Here is a 25,492-nt window from a genome sequence, read left to right as displayed (position 1 = left end):
GTGGAGGGAGAGGGAAGAGATGGTGATGATACTGGAGGGGAGGTGGGGGAGAGGAAAGAGAAGATGATGATACTAAATGGGAGGGAGAGGGAAGGGGGAAGGGAAAAGGTGATGTGAAGTGGGAGTGAAGGGACGCAGACGATGCCAGAGGGTGGGGCATAGGGAAGGTGAAGTGAGTCCTAGGCCAGCTCTGCCACGGCACGTGGAGAGCACGGACTGGACAGAGCAAAGAGGAGCAGCTCTGCTCCCCATCCCGCCCCTCCCTTTCTGTGGCTGCAGGGGCAGCAGCGTCCCAGGTGTCCGTCTGTCTGGCAGGGGTGCCCATGGCTCCTGTTCCATTGCATTCTGGGACCACAGATACAGAGCCAACATCTGTCTGAACGCTGGGATCTAATCCCTGCATAAATCCCTGTATGCCCCAAGCCAGGACTGACTCTGCCTGCTGCCTTCCAGTTGTTTGCCATGACACAGACACCATGCACTGCAACCACTGAATGTCACACGAAATACCTTTGCACTCCTGACCTCTGTGTCGTCACATCATGAGAGCCGTGGACTGGGAGGCTCTGGAGACTGGCACACGATGGGACGGGCTCCTGTGTAGTCTCGTGGTGAGTGTCGGGCACTGGGAGGCTCTGGAGACTGGCACACGATGGGACGGGCTCCTGTGTAGTCTCGTGGTGACTGCCGGGCTCTGGGAGGCTCTGGAGACTGGCACTCGATGGGACGGGCTCCTGTGTAGTCTCGTAGTGAGTGCCGGGCTCTGGGAGGCTCTGGAGACTGGCATACGATGGGACGGGCTCCTGTGTAGTCTCGAGGTGAGTGCCGGGCACTGGGAGGCTCTGGAGACTGGCACATGATGGGATGGGCTCCTGTGTAGTCACGTGGTGACTGCCGGGCTCTGGGAGGCTCTGGAGACTGGCACATGATGGGATGGGCTCCTGTGTAGTCTCGTGGTGAGTGCCGGGCACTGGGAGGCTCTGGAGACTGGCACATGATGGGATGGGCTCCTGTGTAGTCTCGTGGTGACTGCCGGGCTCTGGGAGGCTCTGGAGACTGGCACATGATGGGATGGGCTCCTGTGTAGTCTCGTGGTGACTGCCGGGCTCTGGGAGGCTCTGGAGACTGGCACATGATGGGATGGGCTCCTGTGTAGTCACGTGGTGACTGCCGGGCTCTGGGAGGCTCTGGAGACTGGCACACGATGGGACGGGCTCCTGTGTAGTCTCGTGGTGACTGCCGGGCTCTGGGAGGCTCTGGAGACTGGCACACGATGGGATGGGCTCCTGTGTAGTCACGTGGTGACTGCCGGGCTCTGGGAGGCTCTGGAGACTGGCACACGATGGGACGGGCTCCTGTGTAGTCTCGTGGTGACTGCCGGGCTCTGGGAGGCTCTGGAGACTGGCACACGATGGGATGGGCTCCTGTGTAGTCACGTGGTGACTGCCGGGCTCTGGGAGGCTCTGGAGACTGGCACATGATGGGATGGGCTCCTGTGTAGTCACGTGGTGAGTGCCGGGCTCTGGGAGGCTCTGGAGACTGGCACATGATGGGATGGGCTCCTGTGTAGTCTCGTGGTGACTGCCGGGCTCTGGGAGGCTCTGGAGACTGGCACATGATGGGATGGGCTCCTGTGTAGTCTTGTGGTGACTGCCGGGCACTGGGAGGCTCTGGGGACCGGCACATGATGGGACGGGCTCCTGTGTAGTCTCGTGGTGACTGCCGGGCTCTGGGAGGCTCTGGAGACTGGCACATGATGGGATGGACTCCTGTGTAGTCTTGTGGTGACTGCCGGGCTCTGGGAGGCTCTGGAGACTGGCACATGATGGGATGGGCTCCTGTGTAGTCTCGTGGTGAGTGCCGGGCACTGGGAGGCTCTGGAGACTGGCACATGATGGGATGGGCTCCTGTGTAGTCTCGTGGTGAGTGCCGGGCACTGGGAGGCTCTGGAGACTGGCACATGATGGGATGGACTCCTGTGTAGTCTCGTGGTGACTGCCGGGCACTGGGAGGCTCTGGAGACTGGCACATGATGGGATGGACTCCTGTGTAGTCTCGTGGTGACTGCCGGGCTCTGGGAGGCTCTGGAGACTGGCACATGATGGGATGGACTCCTGTGTAGTCTCGTGGTGAGTGCCGGGCACTGGGAGGCTCTGGAGACTGGCACATGATGGGATGGACTCCTGTGTAGTCTCGTGGTGACTGCCGGGCTCTGGGAGGCTCTGGAGACTGGCACATGATGGGATGGGCTCCTGTGTAGTCTCGTGGTGAGTGCCGGGCACTGGGAGGCTCTGGAGACTGGCACATGATGGGATGGACTCCTGTGTAGTCTCGTGGTGACTGCCGGGCTCTGGGAGGCTCTGGAGACTGGCACATGATGGGATGGGCTCCTGTGTAGTCTCGTGGTGAGTGCCGGGCACTGGGAGGCTCTGGAGACTGGCACATGATGGGATGGGCTCCTGTGTAGTCTCGTGGTGACTGCCGGGCTCTGGGAGGCTCTGGAGACTGGCACACGATGGGATGGGCTCCTGTGTAGTCTCGTGGTGACTGCCGGGCTCTGGGAGGCTCTGGAGACTGGCACATGATGGGATGGGCTCCTGTGTAGTCTCGTGGTGAGTGCCGGGCACTGGGAGGCTCTGGAGACTGGCACATGATGGGATGGACTCCTGTGTAGTCTCGTGGTGACTGCCGGGCTCTGGGAGGCTCTGGAGACTGGCACATGATGGGATGGGCTCCTGTGTAGTCTCGTGGTGAGTGCCGGGCACTGGGAGGCTCTGGAGACTGGCACATGATGGGATGGGCTCCTGTGTAGTCACGTGGTGACTGCCGGGCTCTGGGAGGCTCTGGAGACTGGCACATGATGGGATGGGCTCCTGTGTAGTCTCGTGGTGAGTGCCGGGCACTGGGAGGCTCTGGAGACTGGCACATGATGGGATGGACTCCTGTGTAGTCTCGTGGTGACTGCCGGGCTCTGGGAGGCTCTGGAGACTGGCACATGATGGGATGGGCTCCTGTGTAGTCTCGTGGTGAGTGCCGGGCACTGGGAGGCTCTGGAGACTGGCACATGATGGGATGGGCTCCTGTGTAGTCACGTGGTGACTGCCGGGCTCTGGGAGGCTCTGGAGACTGGCACATGATGGGATGGGCTCCTGTGTAGTCTCGTGGTGAGTGCCGGGCACTGGGAGGCTCTGGAGACTGGCACATGATGGGATGGGCTCCTGTGTAGTCACGTGGTGACTGCCGGGCTCTGGGAGGCTCTGGAGACTGGCACATGATGGGATGGGCTCCTGTGTAGTCTCGTGGTGAGTGTTGGGCACTGGGAGGCTCTGGGACCCGGCACATGATGGGACAGGGGGCTGCATCTGGACAACATATGGGAGGCTCTCATCCAAGTGCTGAGTGTCTGGGCCATCGTAAGAGGCAGCGAGTGAGCTTGCAGCTGAATTTCCCTCTGGCCCTGAGCTGGTCTGAGGGCGAGAGCCTTCTGTGCCAGTCACTGCCCTCTTGTTCTGCTCTGACACCACCTCCTCTCGCGCGTTCACCCTGCGACGGCCCAGCGTGTCCTGCCCTGTGGCCCCCGCTCCCAAGCTTTCCGTGCTGGCTCTCCTGGCGCCAGCCCCAGCCAGCGAGGCCCAGCCATCGTCACGGCACGCGTTGGCGAGGCGGCCTTGCGCCTCAGGACGCCCGTGCTGTGCCTCGCCCTCTTTACTCTCCTCTCCAGCGCGCTGGCCTTCCTCAGCAGCCGCCTCCCGTGCTACTGCAGGAGCGGGACGGGCGCCAGGCGGGGACGTCTGCCCAGGGCCGCCTCCCTTGCCGCCTTCGCTCCTTCCCGGCACCGCTTCTTGGGCAGCGCCTTCCTGCGGGTCTTTGCGGAGAGCGCTGGGAGCAGGCGCCCCTGCTGCGGGGACTGCCTGCGCCCCCTCAGTCCTGCTGCCTTCCACGTGTGCCTCCTTGGCAGGCCCTGCCACGCCGCCCGCTGCCACCTCAGCTCTGTGGCGGGATGCGCCAGGTCCCACGGGGAGCTCCGGGGCGAGCGGGGCGGAGCTTTTGCTTTGCCGGTGTTTGGAGGCAGGAAGAGCGGGGTCGGCAGGGCGCACCTCTGACCTCTGCTCCGACCCCTCCTCCTCTCCTGCGTGGCTTTCATGCGTTGGGCTTTCGCTTTCTGAGAATTGAAGATTCTTCCCTGCTTCTGAACCCCTTGCGCCCTCGGTGGCCTCGGCCTCTGGTTGGGGCTGAGGCTCTGCGGGACGTTTGCTCTGCACCTCAGCGGCTCCTTCCTGGCCTGCCCTCTCAGTGCTGCTCTGTGGAGGAGGAGGAGGAGGATGGAGAGCGCCCGGTCCCTCTGCTCCAGAAGGGGGGTGAGGGCACAGGCCAGGTGCACTCTGCTCCTTTGCTGCCGTTCTCCGCTGCTGCCCCTCCGACAGGAAAGTGGCTTCCGGCACAGCAGGCTCAGAGTCCGGCTGCACGCCCGAGGCTGCTCCTGTGAGGCCGCGGCGCTCGACGAGTCCCGGAGCGCGCTGCCGCTGCGATCCAGCCGCGGTCTCCTCCATCACCACAGCCTGGCGCGCGCCGGCTTCGTGGCACCGGGTCTCCTTCCTCGGGTCGGCTGGAAGCCCTGATCCAGGCAGGGCGTGAGCGCCAGGCCGGTGTTCGTCCTCTGCCCTCTGACTGCGGCACAGTTCACCGGAGGCCTCAGCCTGAATGGCCGCGTCGTTCTCCAGCACCTCCTCGCCTGCTCTCTGCTTCGCTGGGACAGAGGAGTCGCTGGGTCCGGGCGCCCTCGCCGCCCTTTCGCTCGCCGCTGTACATGCAAGCTCCGAGGTTGGGTGTTGCCCCTCGGGTCCTTCGTTCCCTTGCGCCCTTGTCGTGTCTCTCGGCGGATCGGAGCCGAGATTCCCGGGAGCTTGGGGGACTCTTGCTGCAGGCTTGGCATTCGTTGGCAATGCCTCTTGAGCGTTGGCGGCAGTTGGCGCACGTTGCGTATCTGATGGGCAAGCTGTGAGCTCCCCGGTCACTGCGGGGGAGCCCGGCACTGCCCGACACACGCTGGCTGGCTTTTCAGCGCACGGTGCCTGGGCTTCCTGGTGCTGCTCCACTGGGAGCACCGGGAAGCTGTCCAGAACCTCTTTGGGTGGCCTCCCACTGTCATCACCGGCGTGGCTCAGCAGGGCCAAGCGACTGCGCTCTGCGTGCTTGTGTTCTCCGTGCTTGGCAGGCGTGGGACGTAAAGATTGTGCTGCTTCAGCAAAGCCCAGGCTGCAGGGGCTCTCGTCACCCTGTGCCGCTGCCCCTGATGCCTCCGGGTCAGCGCGTCCTGCATGCAAAGCTGCTGCAGCTTTGCCCTCCGCCTCCTGCACGCGCTCTGACAGTGGTGGGTGGCTGATTGCTAGCGCTTGGAGGGTCTCACAGGGGCTCAGGTGTGCCTGGATAAGTGCAGCTTGCTCTCCAGCTCTTTCCTCTTGACTTGGCTTTTTATGATCAGGTTTGGCTGGAATTAAAACGTCCCTCTCCCCTCCAGCCTCACACAGCTGTGCTTTCTCTTCATCGTCTCCACTGTCGTCCTCGGCCTTGTCCTTCTCCCCGCAGGACATGCTCTCCACACAAGCCTTAGGGTCGCTGTCGGACGTTTCTGTGGGTGGGAGGCAGGACCGCTCGCTCTCCGGAGAGCCCGCTGGAGAAGCGGGACCTGTGTCCAGTGGTCCTGCACATCCCTTCCCTTCCAGGCCCTCCTCGCTTTCAAGCACCTCCTGTTGCTGAGCTTTGCCGTGGGCTTCGGGTGCAGACTCCCCCGGCGCGTCTTGCCTGACTGTAGGGCCGCGGTGCCCAGGGGATGACCCGTCCGCCCCCACGTCCCGGAAGGGTGGCACAAACAGGTCCCCCTCCTTCCCTTCAAGAGTGGGGACATCAGATCCCGACAGGGCCCCGTCCCTCTGCAAGGCTTCGGGGTCTGGAGGAGGAGGGCTCCTTGCGGATACTCCGGCACCGGTCTCCCCGTGAGCCGCGTCCGAGGACGGGCTCTCGCAGGCTGAGGCTGCCGCGGCTCCGCGTGGATAAGGGAGGCCGTCTCCGGCCAGGCAGCGCCGCTCTCCTGCCTGACTGTCTCTGCTCGCTTCTTGGGCGGTTGGGGCAGATCTCGCCTGCTGGTCGGACTCGGGGCTGGGCGACACCCCCGCCGCGCCGCCGGCCTCTCTTTCCGCTGCACCACTCGCTCCGTTTGCATCCTGCTCCCTCTCTGCGCCCACGGCCTGGGCTGTGCTGAGAGGTAAACCCGGCGCCGAAGCAGAAGTTTCCATCTCTCTCTCGTCGTCACCACACACCAGAAAGGACACTGCACCTGCGCTGGGCACTTCAGGCCGACCCGTTACAGCCTCCGCTGCTCCGCTCGTGCCCGTGTCCGAACCCCGAGGATGAAGGATGGCGTTTTCCTGCCTCGTTATTGGGCCATCTGCGCTCCCTGCAGCCCCTTCTGTCATAGCTGCAGTTTCATGAAGCCCTAGATCCTGTTCGGACTCTTGAAGGGTAACACAATCCTCATCCTCTCTTCCCACAGGGAGCAGGCAGACTGGCGGCTGGTGCTGGACACCCAGCTGTTCCCTGGCCGGGAGCAGCCCCGCTTCCCTGAAAGGCGTCAGCCCAGCCCGTGCTGGCCAGCGAGAGATAAGGCTTCCCTCCTCCGCTCTGCCCTTATCTCCGCTGGCGCTCAGGAAAGCTCCACCACTGTGGCTTTCCACCTCGGCGACAAGCGCCTTCTTCCCTCGGCTTCTCCCGCTGCCCCCGCAGGGGTCCGGCACAGGCAGGGGCAGAACGAAGCCTCGGGGCTCTGCGGCCCCACCGCTGGCGCTGGCAGCGTCCTCTGCAGGCCCCGAGGCCCCTGGCTCCGGCGACGCAGCTCCCGAGCCTGCAGCCTGCGTCTCTCCTCCAGCGCCGCCGCCCTTCCGCCTCCTGCTGTCGAGAAGAGCATCCCATGTTCTACAGCTTTCACAGCGCAGACCGGGGCACAAGACAGCAAGAGATCCACTCCAGCACTTCTCAAGCCTCCGGGGCCACAAAGCAGCATGCAAGACACATGCACGTCCATGCGGGAAACCCGTCCCCAAACTCCACACTGCACCACTCGCCCAGGGAGTTCTGGCACATTCTCTTCCTTTGCCAGAGGATGTGGTTAAAGCTGTTAGTGTAGCTGGGTTTAAAAAAAGCTTTGGGCAAGCTCCTAGGAGAAAAGTCCATAAATTACTATTAAGGTGGATGTGGGGAACCTATCGGCCCTTTGCTATCCTGCCGGGTACCTGTGACCTGGCTTTTGGCCGCTGTTGGAAACAGGATGCTGGGCTCTGATGTGACCCAGTGTGGCAGCTTCTTATGTTCTTATTTTATCTCCTATCGGGCAGGCACTCAGAGGAAGGTGGGACTCAGTAGCCCCCAAGGCCTCTGTCCGTGTAACTGTGTAATAGCAAAGGGGCTGATGGTCAGATGGCTCTAACTGGCTCACAAGTTCCCTGGCTAGGGCTGTTGGGCGGTGAAATTGTCAGCCCACACAGCATCTAAATATGACCCGGAGACAGGGTGCTGGGCTCAGTGGGTCTTGGCTCTGACCCAACCTTTTAAGGTTTGTAGATTCTCTAGGCAGCCTTGTTTAGCTGCTCAGATTCTGGGAGGCTCCAGGGTTTGGCTTAGATTGGAGAACAAACGTTAGCTCGTTGTTAGCTTCAGCAGTGCAGAAAAGCTGCCTTCGTTCTGGCCTGTTATGTTGTAGCCTGCAGGATTTAAGTCCCATTTCAGCCCCCAGCTAGGAGCCAACTAGATGCAAGTAAAAACAGATTACCCTAAAACGTAGTCAGTTGTGCTGGTCACTGCAGATCTTCCTGGGGGTTTCACTCGGGTCCCCCATCAATAAGGAAGAGCAGGTTTCAGCGCGGAGGTGCTGCATGGAAAGACCTGACACACAGCAGCGATGTTCCCAAATTATTGACCGGTACAGCCGATTCCTGTTCTCGTGTGCATTGCGGGGAATCTGAAAACAGTGAATAAGTTTGCCTGCACCCCGGATCTGCTTCCTTTGCTGGGATGGGCAGCGAGTCAGGGTGAATGGATGCTGTGGGCAGGAGAGGGCAGTTCTCGTGCCTGCTTCCTTTTTGTGCCACGGGTCACTGCCATGCACAGGCTGGGGGCAGAGAACGCACCGAAACGCTGCCGTGCACCGCCAGAGAAAAAGGAGACATTCCTGCGGCCACGTGAATGAGTGCGTCTGAGGGTCCTTTACGTCAGGGGAAGCGCGTTCTCCTATCATTGTTATTGATTTGTTAGAGAGCGTTTCTCTCTTTCCCACACACACACAGGGTGGCTATTCACGAGCGATGCCCCCTGTTCAGAGCCCCCTCTCCAGCCCTTACACATCCCAAGTGCTCAGCATGCGCAGGGGGGCAGCGGGACTCTCACTCACCACCACCGCCGGCGGCAGCGGCCACCCCTTCAGCTCTGCCCCACAGAAGAGAAAGCAGCAGGCACAAGGCCCTCTCTGTGATCGAAATGTCAAAGGTCATGGGCCTTCGTCAAAGAAGTGTTCGTTCCCATCCCGCGCCTCTGAAAGGAATCTTTATTGCACGAGGCCCAGCCTGCACCGTGCGCCCCGATCTGCCATGTAATGCACCCCCCTCTCCACCCGAGGAACACACAGGGGAAGGTGCTCACGCTCCGCCTCTGGGACAGGGTCTGCCGGGGGCGTTTTACCCACAAACTCTCTCACGAGCTCCGACGTAAAAATGCGCCCACACCTCTGCTTCAGGACCTGCTGCGGGCACAAAGCACCTGCAGACACCTGCACCCCACTTCTTATGCAGGAGAGTATTTATTTTATTTATTATTTAAAGTCTTTTCTATACCGTCGCAGCGGTTTACGTGCAGGCACATAAATGAATGTGGGTGGATGCGCACTACAGTACAATCTAACAGCTGCCGCCAAAGGTTCAGTCGCTCAACCTCTGTGCATTATCTTTCTCCCCAGCCTAACAGGCTCCTGGGAACGCCTAAAGGTCCCTGTGCTGTGCACTGAGGGAGGGCAGCCTACATCTCTAAAATAACAAAGAGCCAGACTTTCATCACATACGGGCCGATACAGTTAACCCTCTATTGGACGCGCGTTTTCGACGCACTAGCGTTACCCCTTATTCAGTAAGGGGCCGAAAATGCGCGTCCAAGCCCCCCGAACCTAATAGCGCCCGCAACATGCAAATGCATGTTGCGGGCGCTATTAGTCATTCCCGTGCAATTCAGAAAACAAAATGTGCAGCCAAGCCGCATATTTTACTTTCAGAAATTAGCGCCGACCCAAAGGTAGGCGCTAATTTCTGCCGGCACCGGGGAAATGCACAGAAAAGTAGTAAAAACTGCTTTTCTGTGCACCCTCCGCCTTAATATCATGGCGATATTAAGGCGGAGGCCCCAAAAGTAAAAAAAATAAATAAATTTGAAGTTGGCCCGGGACTGTCGGGTCAAAAACCGGACGCTCAATTTTGCCGGCGTCCGGTTTCCGAGCCCGTGGCTGTCAGCCTTTTGCATAGGAGCTGAGCCCAAACTGAGCATAAGTCATGCTTTATGCAGAGAGCAACTGGAACGGCGCACCAGACGGGTTCAAAGTTTAAAAAGTGCTTCTCTGTGGGGAGGACACAGATGCAACTTTCTGTCTGTTGCAGAAGTTACCTGGCCCCAAAGAACTTCCCTTCCACAGCGAGCGGCACGTAAACCAGTCCTGTGGATCCTGGGAAAGAGAGATGGGGCCCTGGGGCCACGGTTTGGACAGAATAAAAGTTAACTCCTCGTGCTGCAGCCATGTGGCTCCCACGTTGCACCCTGCACCTAGGACAGGACGGGAGCAGAGCAGCACAGCAGCCTCAGGAACGGGAGTTACATGCACCCCGTCAGGGTCACACAAGCTTCAGGGCTTTCCCGCCCCTCCCCGCACTGGCGAGCCTCGGCGTCGGAGCTGCACAGCGCATTTTCTGAGCGCTAACATCCTCGCGCCACGGGAAGTGAAGGGACGCACACAACCCCACAGGCAAAGCCAGGGGCGACTTATGAACTCAACAGCCGGCAGCCACACACTGAGGCCCAGGCGATGCCTGTCCTGGCAGAAGCAGCAGCACTTTACCAGGCGTCCCTCGCTCACAAATCATTTTATTATTCTTCACGCGAACGTGCAGAGCGCAAATCCCACATGCCAAGTACATTTCAAACACTCGCATTTGTTAAAGTTTGCTGTCCATGCACCACATAATAAGGACAAGCTGCCCTCACACTCCACAGGAATCCCATCCTGGACATTCACCTGCCTGTGCCTGCTGTCCCTCACCTCCCAGCCTCACTGCACCACATAATAAGGACAAGCTGCCCTCACACTCCACAGGAATCCCATCCTGGACATTCACCTGCCTGTGCCTGCTGTCCCTCACCTCCCAGGCTCACTGCACCACATAATAAGGACAAGCTGCCCTCACACTCCACAGGAATCCCATCCTGGACATTCACCTGCCTGTGCCTGCTGTCCCTCACCTCCCAGAATCACTGCACCACATAATAAGGACAAGCTGCCCTCACACTCCACAGGAATCCCATCCCGGGCACTCACCTGCCTGTGCCTGCTGTCCCTCACCTCCCAGCCTCCCTGCACCACATAATAAGGACATGCTGCCCTCACACTCCACAGGAATCCCATCCTGGACATTCACCTGCCTGTGCCTGCTGTCCCTCACCTCCCAGCCTCACTGCACCACATAATAAGGACAAGCTGCCCTCACACTCCACAGGAATCCCATCCCGGGCACTCACCTGCCTGTGCCTGCTGTCCCTCACCTCCCAGCCTCACTGCACCACATAATAAGGACATGCTGCCCTCACACTCCACAGGAATCCCATCCTGGACATTCACCTGCCTGTGCCTGCTGTCCCTCACCTCCCAGCCTCACTGCACCACATAATAAGGACAAGCTGCCCTCACACTCCACAGGAATCCCATCCCGGGCACTCACCTGCCTGTGCCTGCTGTCCCTCACCTCCCAGCCTCACTGCACCACATAATAAGGACATGCTGCCCTCACACTCCACAGGAATCCCATCCCGGGCACTCACCTGCCTGTGCCTGCTGTCCCTCACCTCCCAGCCTCACTGCACCACATAATAAGGACATGCTGCCCTCACACTCCACAGGAATCCCATCCTGGACACTCGCCTGCCTGTGCCTGCTGTCCCTCACCTCCCACCCTCCCTGCACCACATAATAAGGACATGCTGCCCTCACACTCCACAGGAATCCCATCCCGGGCACTCACCTGCCTGTGCCTGCTGTCCCTCACCTCCCAGCCTCACTGCACCACATAATAAGGACAAGCTGCCCTCACACTCCACAGGAATCCCATCCCGGGCACTCACCTGCCTGTGCCTGCTGTCCCTCACCTCCCAGCCTCACTGCACCACATAATAAGGACATGCTGCCCTCACACTCCATAGGAATCCCATCCTGGACACTCACCTGCCTGTGCCTGCTGTCCCTCACCTCCCAGTCTCACTGCATCACGTAATAAGGACATGCTGCCCTGACACTCCACAGGAATCCAATCCCAGGCACTCACCTGCCTGTGCCTGCTGTCCCTCACCTCCCAGTCTCACTGCATCACGTAATAAGGACATGCTGCCCTCACACTCCACAGGAATCCCATCCCGGGCACTCACCTGCCTGTGCCTGCTGTCCCTCACCTCCCAGTCTCACTGCATCACGTAATAAGGACATGCTGCCCTCACACTCCACAGGAATCCCATCCCGGGCACTCACCTGCCTGTGCCTGCTGTCCCTCACCTCCCAGCCTCACTGCACCACATAATAAGGACATGCTGCCCTCACACTCCACAGGAATCCCATCCCGGGTACTCACCTGCCTGTGACTGCTGTCCCTCACCTCCCAGAATCACTGCACCACATAATAAGGACATGCTGCCCTCACACTCCACAGGAATCCCATCCCGAGCACTCACTTGTCTGTGCCTGCTGTCCCTCACCTCACCACATAATAAGGACATGCTGCCCTCACACTCCACAGGAATCACTTCCTGGACACTCGCCTGACTGTGCCTGCTATCCCTCACCTCCCAGCCTCACTGCACCACATAATAAGGACATGCTGCCCTCACACTCCACAGGAATCCCATCCCGAGCACTCACTTGTCTGTGCCTGCTATCCCTCACCTCCCAGCCTCACTGCACCACATAATAAGAACATGCTGCCCTCACACTCCACAGGAATCCCATCCCGAGCACTCACCTGCCTGTGCCTGCTGTCCCTCACCTCCCAGAATCACTGCACCACATAATAAGGACATGCTGCCCTCACACTCCATAGGAATCCCATCCTGGACACTCACCTGCCTGTGCCTGCTGTCCCTCACCTCCCAGCCTCACTGCACCACATAATAAGGACATGCTGTCCTCAGACCCCGCAGGAATCCCATCCTGAGCACTCACCTGCCTGGGCCTGCTGTCTCATGCCTCCCAGATTCACTGCCTCCTGGACTAGCAAAAAGCAGAGCTGGATCCGATCCTATGGACTGGTTGGAATGAACCTGGTCCTTCTCCCTCAAATCCTTAAAGCCAGAACTAAAGGAGAAAGAGAGGAAACAGTCAGGGGGGTGATTCAGCTTTTCGTACGTTGTCTCACTAAGTCCCTGCAGGAGAAGTGGCAGTGTGTGTGTGTGTGTGTGTGAAGGGAGAGCCGTGCCTGTCCCTCAGCCGTCCACATCATTTATTTATTTCCAAACACTTGGTAACCGGGCCGGACTCAAAGCGGATTACAATAAATTAGAATCGCTTAACAGGTCGATATCAGCGCAGAAGCTCGAGCCCCAGGAGCAGTACAGAATTATTTTTTATTTAACATTGCACAGGGTACAAGTCTATAAGAACGTGTTTAGTAAAAACACCCTGCAGCAGCGCTGCCACACAGAAAACAGGTTTGCACGGTTTCGCAAGCTAACGCGTGGCTGGAAGCAGCGCTCGCTCCAGGGAGTCCTGGATCACTTCCTGAGCCGCTTATGAATCGGTTAGGCCAGTGGTATTCCCTTCCAGTCCTGCACAGCCAACAAACGGGGTCAGGATTTCAGGGCACGAATATGCATGAGATAGATCTGCATACAACTGATAAGTGTGCATGCGAATCTCTCTCGTGCTTCTTCCTTCGGGATATCCTGAACCCCTCGCTTTCTGGAAGGGAATACCACTGGGTTAGGCCACGCAGGGCCAGATTTAATATTCTGGCGCCTATAAGCAGAACCTGAGAGCAGGAGAGGGGAGAGACCCTGTAGATATTGGAGACTGGGGGGCTGGCCTTTGGTGAATGGGAGGAGGGTCCTCTGCGGTGCAGGGATTATTTGGCACCTTCAACGCCTGGTGCTGTAGACATTGCCTGTGCATAAATCCGGGCCTGAAGCTACAGTCTAATGCATCTTTGTTGGCATTGCTACTAGAGACGAACACAGTCGCCCCTCTGAATGTTTAGTATTTGGACAAGATCCTATGTTTGAACTCTTGACCCATCCTGGGCAGTCAAATTAGAATTGTAAATCCCCAGGACTGGAGCGAGCAGACCTGGGAAGAGGGAAGAGATGCTCCTAATTCTAGGCTCTGTAATGTCTTCACGGTTCATAGGAGAATTAATTCTGGAAGAATATAAATATGATGTTTTCAGTCTTCTGGCTCCTGTGGTTGCTCCATTTTCCTCCATCTTTCTTCCGTCGCACTCCCACATGAGGTCTGGGGTAATATTTTTAAGGCCTACGATCTACGCCTGTGCTGCTGTCTCCTCAGGTGTCTCTGTTTTTGCCACAAGGTGTTGAAGGATTGGCTGCACAGGTGACTCTCTCAGACTCGCCAGGGCTTTGGAGGATAAATCGGGTTGTTGCATCAGGTATTTGGTATCCCTAATAGGAAATTTTTTTTGCTTATTTGCAGTTTCGCCACTACTTTTTCTCGTTGGCGCTATCTTCGGGTCAGATTTCGGAGGAGAGGGAAATAGCTGATGGCACGGGGAGAAAAATTCAGTTTCCCAGTGGTCTTCGTACTGGAGAGGCTTGGTGAGCCCAGCCGGGTACTGGCAAAGAGAACCGGGGGTCTCCTCTAAATTCTGGTAACGTAAGCGCTCTGTTCAGAGGATGCAGGGCCTCAGGGAGGTGCCGGATAAAATTCTGCATCACTGCTGTACAGATGTCTGGAAAACTAAAATGGAACCCGCGAAAACCAACATCGCTCACAAATGTAAAACTGAGCAAGGAGCAATGATTCTCTTCCTGCTTTTGTGAGATAAAAAGTGGAGCATTAATGGATGTTAGGGTGAACCTTCCTTTTTGGGGGCGAGGTCTTGGGGGGGACTTGCTGTCGCTATTGGTTTCTTCGCCCCCCCCTCTGTCGTTGGCCTTATTAGAAGCACATAAGTGCATTTCACGCTTTCAGTGCACTGTGGCGAGAGAAGACGCTGCCGTGAATGCAAACAGAGTGACAGGATGTGGGCTTTCTGTTTCCTAAGGGAGCATTTTTCTGTTTGCTGCCGGAAGATGGGGACATTGGCTCCTCTCCAGGGTGGGCAGCAAAGGCCTTGCCACGTTCTGGCTCAGGATAGGGAGAGGAGGGTACGAGTGAGATGTGAGTAATGGACGTGGGGGTTTGGGGGGATAGTGAGAGGGTTGGGAGGGGTAGGAAATCTTCTCTAAAAGACGTGGCACGATGTGGAACTGTTGTATGACGCTGAAGGCCCGCTGTGCATTGCTCTCACCGCGTAATGTTGTCGGGGTATTGATTTAACCTGCTAATAAAAAGATTTAAAAAATAAAATAAAATTCAACTATCCAGCAGGGTTTTGATAAAGCACCAGAAGGAAAGCATTTTTCTAGTGAATGAAAAGCTGAAGGATGAGGGGCCCCTCAGACGAGGCTGAAAAGGGATGTGAGAGCGCACGTTCCCTCTGCAGCAGGCCTCAGAGCAGGCCTGGATTTAGGCCCAGGCGCGTCATCGCCAGCTCCCCGCCCCCGGCAGGGTTTCCATGGTAACAGGAGGCTCGCGCAGGAGGGGGAGACGGTGCCGCGGGGATTCGGAGGTGAGGGAGGATATGAGCAGGGGTGGAAACCCTCCCTGTATCCCCCCATTGCTTGTGGGCTCCCAGGATTTAAATCTGGCCCTGCTGGAAATGAGGAATCACAGAAGTGAAGCGCGCGTGAGATGGACCTCGATGGCAGGACAGTAAGGGGAGGAAGGAGGAGGCCGCAGGCCTGTAATGGCACAGCAGTGACGAGCTGCAGGTCAGCCAGAGGTGAACGGCGCCATTCATCGCCTTCTGCTTTTCCATTTTTTTTCTTTTGTTGTTTTTTGTGGCTTTTTATTTTGTTTTATTCCATTATTTTGAGCTTTTCTACATAAAAAAATGCCAAGTAAGAAAACCAATGCACATCACTGGTGCAGACAGGAAGGAAGATGGGAGGGAAAGAGAGAGGTGGGAAAAGGAGATAGCGAGAAGGGGCACGAGGGCAGACAGAAAGAGACGGGTAAGGAGAGGGTACAGGGAGGGACAAAGAGAGGGTGTAGGGTGTGCCGGCCGCAGCCAGGCCCTCTTACCCTCTTCTGCCTGCTCCACCATCTGGCTCCACTTCCCTCGTGGCCTTGGGCCGCTGCCTATGACCTCGAGACACCCCCCCCCCCCCCCCCCCCGGTGCTCCTGACTCCGCGACGCACGTGCGTGCTCCGCAGGGAGACGCTGCCATCCTGCACCGCGCCCCTCCCTAGGCGCACGCGCATCTCCTCTTCTTTTAAAGGGGCCGCGACGGGAAGCTAACCCGTGGCCCGGGATGATGACGCCACTGGCACCCGGTGTTTAAGGCCAGGCCCAGCCTCAGTTAGTTGCCTTTGCAACAGGTCTCCATGCTGGTCCTGTACTTCGTTGCTTCCTCTGGTGACTCCTCGTGTTCCTGGTTCCTGTCTCGTACGTGTTCCTGATCCTAGTTCCGTTACTCTCCCTTGTTCCTGTATTCCTACGTTCCTCTACTTGTTCTTCGGATTGACTCCTGGACCCGACCTCTGCCTTGCCTGACCACACTACTGAGATCATCTCCTGGACCCGACCTCTCCCTTGCCTGACCACACTACTGATCATCTCCTGGACCCAACCTCTGCCTTGCCTGACCACACTACTGATCATCTCCTGGACCCAACCTCTGCCTTGCCTGACCACACTACTGATCATCTCCTGGACCCGACCTCTGCCTTGCCTGACCACGCTACTGATCATCTCCTGGACCCGACCTCTGCCTTGCCTGACCACACTACTGAGATCATCTCCTGGACCCAACCTCTGCCTTGCCTGACCACACTACTGATCATCTCCTGGACCCGACCTCTCCCTTGCCTGACCACACTACTGATCATCTCCTGGACCCGACCTCTCCCTTGCCTGACCACACTACTGATCATCTCCTGGACCCAACTTCTGCCTTGCCTGACCACGCTACTGATCATCTCCTGGACCCGACCTCTGCTTTGCCTGACCACACTACTGATCATCTCCTGGACCCGACCTCTGCCTTGCCTGACTACGCTACTGATCATCTCCTGGACCCAACCTCTGCCTTGCCTGACCACACTACTGATCATCTCCTGGACCCGACCTCTCCCTTGCCTGACCACACTACTTATCATCTCCTGGACCCGACCTCTGCCTTGCCTGACCACACTACTGATCATCTCCTGGACCCGACCTCTGCCTTGCCTGACCATGCTACTGATCATCTCCTGGACCGACCTCTGCCTTGCCTGACCACGCTACTGATCATCTCCTGGATCGACCTCTGCCTTGCCTGACCACGCTACTGATCATCTCCTGGACCGACCTCTGCTTTGCCTGATCACACTACTGATCATCTCCTGGACCCGACCTCTGCCTTGCCTGACCACACTACTGATCATCTCCTGGACCCGACCTCTGCCTTGCCTGACCACACTACTGATCATCTCCTGGACCCGACCTCTGCCTTGCCTGACCACGCTACTGATCATCTCCTGGACCCGACCTCTGCTTTGCCTGACCACGCTACTGATCATCTCCTGGACCCGACCTCTGCTTTGCCTGACCACACTACTGATCATCTCCTGGACCCGACCTCTGCCTTGCCTGACCACACTACTGATCATCTCCTGGACCCGACCTCTCCCTTGCCTGACCACACTACTTATCATCTCCTGGACCCGACCTCTGCCTTGCCTGACCACACTACTGATCATCTCCTGGACCCGACCTCTGCCTTGCCTGACCACACTACTGATCATCTCCTGGACCCGACCTCTCCCTTGCCTGACCACACTACTTATCATCTCCTGGACCCGACCTCTGCCTTGCCTGACCACACTACTGATCATCTCCTGGACCCGACCTCTGCCTTGCCTGACCACACTACTGATCATCTCCTGGACCCGACCTCTGCTTTGCCTGACCACACTACTGATCATCTCCTGGACCCGACCTCTGCCTTGCCTGACCACACTACTGATCATCTCCTGGACCCGACCTCTCCCTTGCCTGACCACACTACTTATCATCTCCTGGACCCGACCTCTGCCTTGCCTGACCACACTACTGATCATCTCCTGGACCCGACCTCTGCCTTGCCTGACCACACTACTGATCATCTCCTGGACCGACCTCTGCCTTGCCTGACCACGCTACTGATCATCTCCTGGACCGACCTCTGCTTTGCCTGACCATGCTACTGATCATCTCCTGGATCGACCTCTGCCTTGCCTGATCACACTACTGATCATCTCCTGGACTGACCTCTGCCTTGCCTGACCACACTATTGATCATCTCCTGGACCCGACCTCTGCTTTGCCTGACCATGCTACTGATCATCTCCTTGACCCGACCTCTGCTTTGCCTGACCACGCTACTGATCATCTCCTGGACCCGACCTCTGCCTTGTCTGACTACACTACTGATTGTCTCCCGGACTTGACCACTGCCTTGCCTTCCGCCTGCCCTGATTCCAGCCTGTTTAACGCCTCTGCTATACTCATCTGGACTTGGCCTCTCAGGCTTCGGCCTGTTCTTACTCGGGCGCCCCCTGTCTGCTTCTCGTTCCATTTGGCACCCGGGTCTCTGGGACTCCGCCTAATCCATATCTGACCTTCTACTCTTGCTACTGCTGGTCCCTGGCTGACCCCCTCTTTGTCCATCAGAAGACCTCAGATGGAGGCCCACCTAACTCCAGCCGGCCCCGGTACCCAAGGGCTCAACCTGCGGGGAACGAGGGCTGGTTTTGGTGAAGCTCCAGCCAGCTTCCGTCAGTCAGCCAGCTCCGCCTACCGACGGTGGGGACCCGTAGTGCTTGCCCTGTGGGTAGCATCAACCCCACCTCAGCTCAAGGGTCCACCTCCTGTGCAACAGAGGGCACAGAGACAGGTAAGGAGAGAGATACAGGGAGGGACATAGAGAGGGCACAGAGACAGTAAGGAGAGAGGTACAGGGAGGGACATAGAGAGGGCACAGAGACAGGTAAGGAGAGAGATACAGGGAGGGACATAGAGAGGGCACAGAGACAGTAAGGAGAGAGGTACAGGGCGTGACATAGAGAGGGTACAGAGACAGGTAAGGAGAGAGAAACGGGGACAGAGAGAGAGGGAGGCACAGCAATACATAAGGAGGAGTACAGAGACAGGCAGGGAGGTATGACAGAATGTGAGTGTCATTATTCTTCATGCAAAAGACTTGACATGCCTGACCGTGTTATAATGACAGAGAAGGTGTATTTCTTCCTACCTTCTTGCTCTTGCAACTTCTAAGGAGCATTTTTCATCCCAGGGGACAGTAATCTTCAGGCTGGGGGTGTCCTGGTTACCGCCTGGTGATACCGGGGAAGACAGTTCATTGATGGGGAGTCTGCGGCTTAGGCTGGTGTTGTCCTTGCTTACTTCCAAGGTTACTGAAGTAAAGATCTCATGTATGGAAAGTCCAGAGCTCAAATTATGGGTGTCCTGGTTATTTTCTGGGTTTGCTGGGGTGGATATCTCTTTGCTGGGTAGACTGAGGCTCAGGCTGGAGGTGTCCTGGCTATCGCCTAGGACTGCTGAGGCAGAGATATCTTTGATGGAGAACCCAAGGCTCAGACTGGGAGTGTACTGGTTATCTCCTGGAGCAATCTCCTCAATGGGATGTCCAAAGCTCAGACTGGAGATGTCTTGACTTATTCCTGAGGCTACTGAGGCAGAAATGTCCTTAGTAGGGATATTAGAACTCAAGCTGGGGATGTCCTTGTTATTTCCTGGGTTTACTATGGTGGATATCTCCTTGATAGGGAGCCCAAGGCTTGAGGTGCCTTGGTTTACAACTGACGTTACTGAGGCAGAGATCTCCTCGATGGAGAGCCCACGAGTCAGGCTGGAAGTGTCTTGGTTATCTCCTGGGGTCAATGGGGAAGAGATCTCATTGATGGGGAGATTGTGGGTATCCTGGGTGTTATCTGAGATTACTGAAATCTCATCTATGGGGGGCTCAAGAATCAGGCTAGGGGTGTCCTGGTTCTCTCCTAGGGTTACAGGGGAGATCTCATTGATGGGTAGCCCAAGGCTCAGGCTGGGGATTTCCTGGGTATTATCTGGGATTACTGAGATCTTATCAATGGGGAAATTTAGAGCTAGACTGGGGATATCCTGATTCTCTTCTGGGGTTACAGGGAAGGAGATCTCATTGATGGGGAGTCCATGGCTCAATCTGGAAGTGCCCTGGCTTACTCCTGAAGTTACTGTGGTGGAGATCTCATTGATGGGAAGCACAAGCCTCGGGATGAGGTTGGGTTGGTTAACTTCTGAGGTTTCTAGGGAGATGCCATTGATGGGGAGCCCAAGGCTCAGGCTGGGGGTATCCAAGATATCATCTGAGAAGGAAATAGGGAGCCCAAGAGTTAGGGTATGGTTGTTCTGATTCTCTTCTGTGGTTACTGGGGAAGAGATCTCATTGATGGGGAGCCCAAGGCTCAGACTGGAGTTATCCTGGGTATCATCTGGGATTACTGAAATCTCATCTATGGGGAGTTCAAGAATCAGGCTGGGGGTGTCCTGGTTCTCACCTAGGGTTACAGGGGAGATCTCATTGATGGGGAACCCAAGGCCCAGGCTGGGGATTTCCTGGGTATTATCTGAGATTACTGAGATCTCCTTGATGGGGAGCCCAAGAGTCAGGCTGGAAGCATCCTGGTTATCTCCTGGGGTTACTGGGGAAGAGATCTCATTGATGGGGAGCTCAAGGCTCAGACTGGGGGTATCCTGGGTATCATCTGGGATTACTGAAATCTCATCTATGGGAAGTTCAAGGTTCAGGCTGGGGGTGTCCTGGTTCTCACCTAGGGTTACAGGGGAGATCTCATTAATGGGGAACCCAAGGCCCAGGCTGGGGATTTCCTGGGTATTATCTGAGATTACTGAGATCTCCTTGATGGGGAGCCCAAGAGTCAGGCTGGAAGCATCCTGGTTATCTCCTGGGGTTACTGGGGAAGAGATCTCATTGATGGGGAGCTCAAGGCTCAGACTGGGGGTATCCTGGGTATCATCTGGGATTACTGAAATCTCATCTATGGGGAGTTCAAGAATCAGGCTGGGGGTGTCCTGGTTCTCACCTAGGTTTACAGGGGAGATCTCATTAATGGGGAACCCAAGGCCCAGGCTGGGGGTATCCTGGGTATCATCTGGGATTACTGAAATCTCATCTATGGGAAGTTCAAGGTTCAGGCTGGGGTTTTCATGGATATCATTTGGGATTACTGAGATTTCATCAATAGGGAGCCCAAAAGTCAGTCTGGAGGCATCCTGATTCTCTCCTGGAATTACAGAGGCGGAGATTTCATTGATGGGGAGTCCAAAGCTCAAACTGGGGGTGTCTTGGCTTATTCCTGAGGTTACTGAGGCTGAGATCTCATCAATGGGGAACTTGAGAGTCAGATTGGGGGTATCCTGATTCTCTTCTGGGGTTACAGAGGAGGAGATTTCATTGATGGGGAGTCCATGGCTCAATCTGGGAGTGCTCTGGTTTACTCCTGAAGTTACTGAGGTGGAGCTGTCATGGATGGGAAGCACAAGCCTCGGGATGAGGTTGTCCTGATTCTCTTCTGTGGTTACTTGGGAAGAGAACTCACTAACGGGGGGCCCAAGGCTCAGGCTGAGGGGGTCCTGGCTATTTCCTTGGGTTACTGAGGATGGGACCTCATCAATAGGAAAGGTAAGGCTTGTATTTGAAGTGTCCCGGTTAATACTTTTATCTGTGCCTTTCTTCCACTGTTTCTTTTTCTTTATGGTCTGGCTGTGTTCAGAAGGTTTTCCACACTCTGCTTTTAAGATCTTGGGTGATGAAGACTCCTAAATCCAACATAAGTAATAAAAAAAAAAAGTTAGGATAACACAAAAGATATTGTAGTGAAGTCAAAGAAAATTGCATAATCTCATCACTTTTTCAGTTTATAGCCCACTTTCACCATAGGTTCAAAGCAGAGTGCAATAGCCAAAAAAGAAATACAATCATCATCACATAAAATAAATATAAAACAGTAATAACATTAATAAAACAGATTATAGACTTCTTGGGAAAGTATTTTAGAGAAACATAATCAGGGCCAGATGATGACAGACATATTCAGGGATCTTGGAGGCTTATATTCCTGTGGTGGTGAATGAATACAGAATCTAAGCCCTTCCAACCACAGGCCACTACCAATCCAACTGCAGCACCACTAGCCACAGCCACAACTCTCCAACCACAGTCATAACCCATCCAACCACAGCTGCAATCATTCAACTACAGGTCACAAGCCATCCAACCACACCACCACCCATTACAGCTGAAAACTTCCAACCAAGCCTTACTGTTCTTTTGCTGTCTACCACTTGAAACAGCTTGTTTTATGAAGTGCCATAAGAAAATGTTAAATAAATAAATAAATAAAGCCCTTAAAAAAAAAAATAAACAGTCTACAACCTATACAGCTGCAACCCTTAAAACACAGGCCATAAACCAACTCCAGGATCACAAACAAACGCCACAATCCTCCAACTACAGGCCATAAACCATTCAACTATAACCATAGCCTTACCAACTTGAGCTGTAGCCCTTCCAACACAGGCCACAATCCATTCAACCATAGCACCGCCAACTGCAGCTGTAACACTCCAACCACCACAGCAGAAAAGCCTCAAACCACAGATCACAAACCATCCAACAGTAACCAAAGCCTCAACACCGCATCCACAATCATTAAACAACAAGCCACAAATCATCCAACCACAGCACCACCAACTGTAGCTGCAACACTCCAACCACCACAACAGAAAAGCCTCAAACCACAGATCACAAACCATCCAACAGTAACCAAAGTGTCACCTCTGCATCCACAATCATTAAACAACAAGCCACAAATCATCCAACCACAGCATCACCAACCACAGCCACAATCTTCCAATCCCAGCAACATAAACTACAGCTACAACCCTCCAACAATAGACCACAAACCATAAAATTATAGAACCACCAATCAAAAACACAACTCCGCCAACCACAGCCCCTCCAACTTCAGCTACAGCTCTTCCAGCTGAAGTCATAAGCACTCCAACCATAGCCCCTGCATGCTACAACCCTCCAACTGTAAGGAAGTAACCCTCTACAGCAGAAACACCCTCACAACTGCACTCCCTTCAATTGTAGGCCACAAACCATGCAATTGCAGCTGCAACTGGCTAATCACATGCCAGAACCCTTCCAACCAAAGCACCGTCAATTGTAGCTGCAAACACTCAAACCATAGGCCAAAGGCCATCCTACTGGAACCACAGCACTACCAATTGCAGCTGCAACTCTTCAACCAAACCCCCTCCAACTGTTGCGATCCTGCCTGTTATGCAGCCTCCCAACCACTAGAGGTTCCCATGGAGCTACTCCTATTCTCGCTCCAGTCATAACTTCTGTGTTTTCATGACCCAGCAGGACTCAGTCTACTTAACCCTGCCTCTGACTAAGTTCAGCACCTTGTCATTGAGTTTCCTCAGCTCTTTGCTTGGTCCTGTCCTGCCTTGGACTACTCTCTGCTTCTGGGCCTTCCAGCCTTGCTTTTCTTTGCCTTGTGGCCTTCTCAGGCCTTCTGCTCTGGCCTTGCCCTGTGGCCTTCTCCGGCATTCTGTTCCTGCCTTGCTCTGTGGCCTTTCAGGCCTTCTGCCCTAGCCCTGTCTTGTGGCCTTCTCAGGCCTGCTTTCTAGCCTGTTGCCTTTAAGCGTTGTGTTCCTTGTTCTATTCTGTTTAATCCTGTCCTTGTCTTGTCCTGTCCTGTTTTGTCTGTTTCATTTTGTTCCAGTGTTGCAGTCTGACCCGCCCTCAGTTACAGTGTTCCAGTCTAACCCGAACTGTGTTCCAGTCTGACCCGCACTCTGTTTCAGACTCCAGTCCTGCCTTGCCTCAGACTCCAAGTTCCATCCTGTACCTCTAATTCAGTCACAGTCTAAATCCTGCCGGCCAAACCTACAGGGAGGGTGAATGGTATAGGTCAAAGATCCTCCAGCCCTGCCTGCACCTGTCCTGAAGTTCTGGACTGCCCCTATGGGGGTTCACCAGCCCTAGCCAGGACCTCAGCCATAATACCAACCGCAGGCCAAAATCCATCCAACTGGAGCACCAATGACCACAACTAAAACCCTCCTACCACAGGCCACACATGATCCAATCATAACCACAGCAGCAGAAACTGCAACAGAAAACCCTGAAATCACAGTTCATAAACCTTCTGAAAGACTAATTGATCATTTCACAGGCTCATCCACCTCATTTCCATAGCTCAAGCACTGATTTATTCTGTTTATAAAAGTTGATGTCAGATATTAAATAGTTATTGGATAAACTACTGTTAATCGTAAGATATTGTTGTATCTGTACACTGTATATAAATGTTGATGTCAAAAGTACAAAATAGTTAATGGATAAGCTACTGTTAATTGTACGAAGTTGTTGTATATGTAAACCGGAGTAAAGGCAGCTAGCTATACTTCAGTATATAAAAACTCCTAAATAAATAAATAAATAAATAAATAAACCATCGAAACATGGCAACATTCAAACTGCAGGTCACAGCCCCTCCAAATGGAGGCCACAAATCCTCTAATTGTGGCTAACCCCCCCCCCCCCCAGTTGCAACCACAGTCCTTCTAACTGCAAGCCCTTTGACCACAATTCTTCTAAAAGCAGCCTCTCCAATTACAAGCCACAAACCTCCAGCTGAAAGTCCTCCAGAGAGGAGTCATGGATGGGGAGGAAGAGGTCCGTGGTACCCTTCACGTGGTATACTGCCTTCTCAAGGAGATTAATATGAAGCGGAGCAAAACATGTGCCAATCACTTCAATCACCATAGAAAGAGAAGAGGGAAGAACTGCAGGACAGGTAGGAGAAATGGGTCTATTATCATGAGACACAGCTCAACTGGCAGTCGTCTACACCCAACACATATAGGAGAGTGGAGATAAAATGGCAACACATAACCCATATCAAAATATCAAAGCCAGAGTATGTCCTCAAAGGAGAAAGATGCAACTGCATATATTATAACTTTTTCAAAATCAGTTTTTATCTTTAGTGAGAGCTGTAGAATCATGTCAAAAATCATAGCAGAAAAACAAAACAGTGGTAGATCTTATACTTTATCCGGGACATCAGATTGTTGCACTGCAGGGGCAGTATATGTCATATCATGCCCCTGTCCTCTGCTTTACATGAGCAAGACATGCTGAAAATCAGAATATCTGAGCATTGTAGTTGCATTCGTCACTCATTTTACACTGGCTAAAGTTCGATCATGATATCTTGGAACTCAGGTTTTTCGCAATCGAAGTAGTGGAACGTCACACACGGGGTGGCAATTTCGCTGATCAGCTGGTCCATTGGATTTACACATTAAAATCAATGGCACTATATGGCTGTGAGGCAGTGCCCCTATGTTCTCCCTTAAACCAGTGCAGGACCATGCTAGGTGCATGGTCCACCTTAATTCCCCTTTTGAAAGAGAGAGCTCTGTGGGCGGGGCCCAGCAGGGGAGGAATAAGAGCTGGGACCCAGGTGAGTTAGTCAGACCAGGCCTGGGTCTCCAGGAGGAAGGCTGCTCCTGTAGAATATTGCTGTCCAAACACTGAGCTGTAACGAAGCTGTATGAGTCCTGAGGGAAGTGGTATTAACTGTGAGTAACCGGAGTACACCGCTCTGAAGGTAAAGGCAGTCTACTAAGGTGCATGTGTTAAAGTGGCAAATAAAGATAAAGTGATTTAAGAAAGGCTGGAGTCAGTCCAGGCTTGTGTCAGGGGATCATCGCTTGTTCCCACAATGGCCTTAACCAGGAGATTGTGTGGTCAGTGGGGTTTTTTTTAAGCTTTCTTGTATTCACTTCATTCAACCTTTCTT

At 55.0% G+C, this 25,492-nt stretch overlaps 1 protein-coding gene across 1 annotated transcript in view; it reads right to left on the bottom strand.

Moving 5' to 3' along the window:
* Positions 1-497: 497 nt before the first annotated feature.
* The window catches only part of LOC115096245, a 111,773-nt gene continuing 86,778 nt past the window's right edge, over positions 498-25,492 (bottom strand). Inside the window, exons 5-7 of the mRNA XM_029610754.1 lie at positions 18,835-21,422; positions 12,509-12,640; positions 498-6,945 (exon numbers count right to left, since the gene is read on the bottom strand). Coding sequence (XP_029466614.1) covers positions 498-6,945; positions 12,509-12,640; positions 18,835-21,422 — 9,168 coding nt within the window. The remainder of the gene's footprint in view (positions 6,946-12,508; positions 12,641-18,834; positions 21,423-25,492) is intronic.

Source organism: Rhinatrema bivittatum, chromosome 7 (assembly GCF_901001135.1).
Source record: "Rhinatrema bivittatum chromosome 7, aRhiBiv1.1, whole genome shotgun sequence".
In the NCBI taxonomy this organism is placed as follows: Eukaryota; Metazoa; Chordata; class Amphibia; order Gymnophiona; family Rhinatrematidae; genus Rhinatrema; species Rhinatrema bivittatum.
This window is presented reverse-complemented; position numbering and strand designations above follow the sequence as displayed.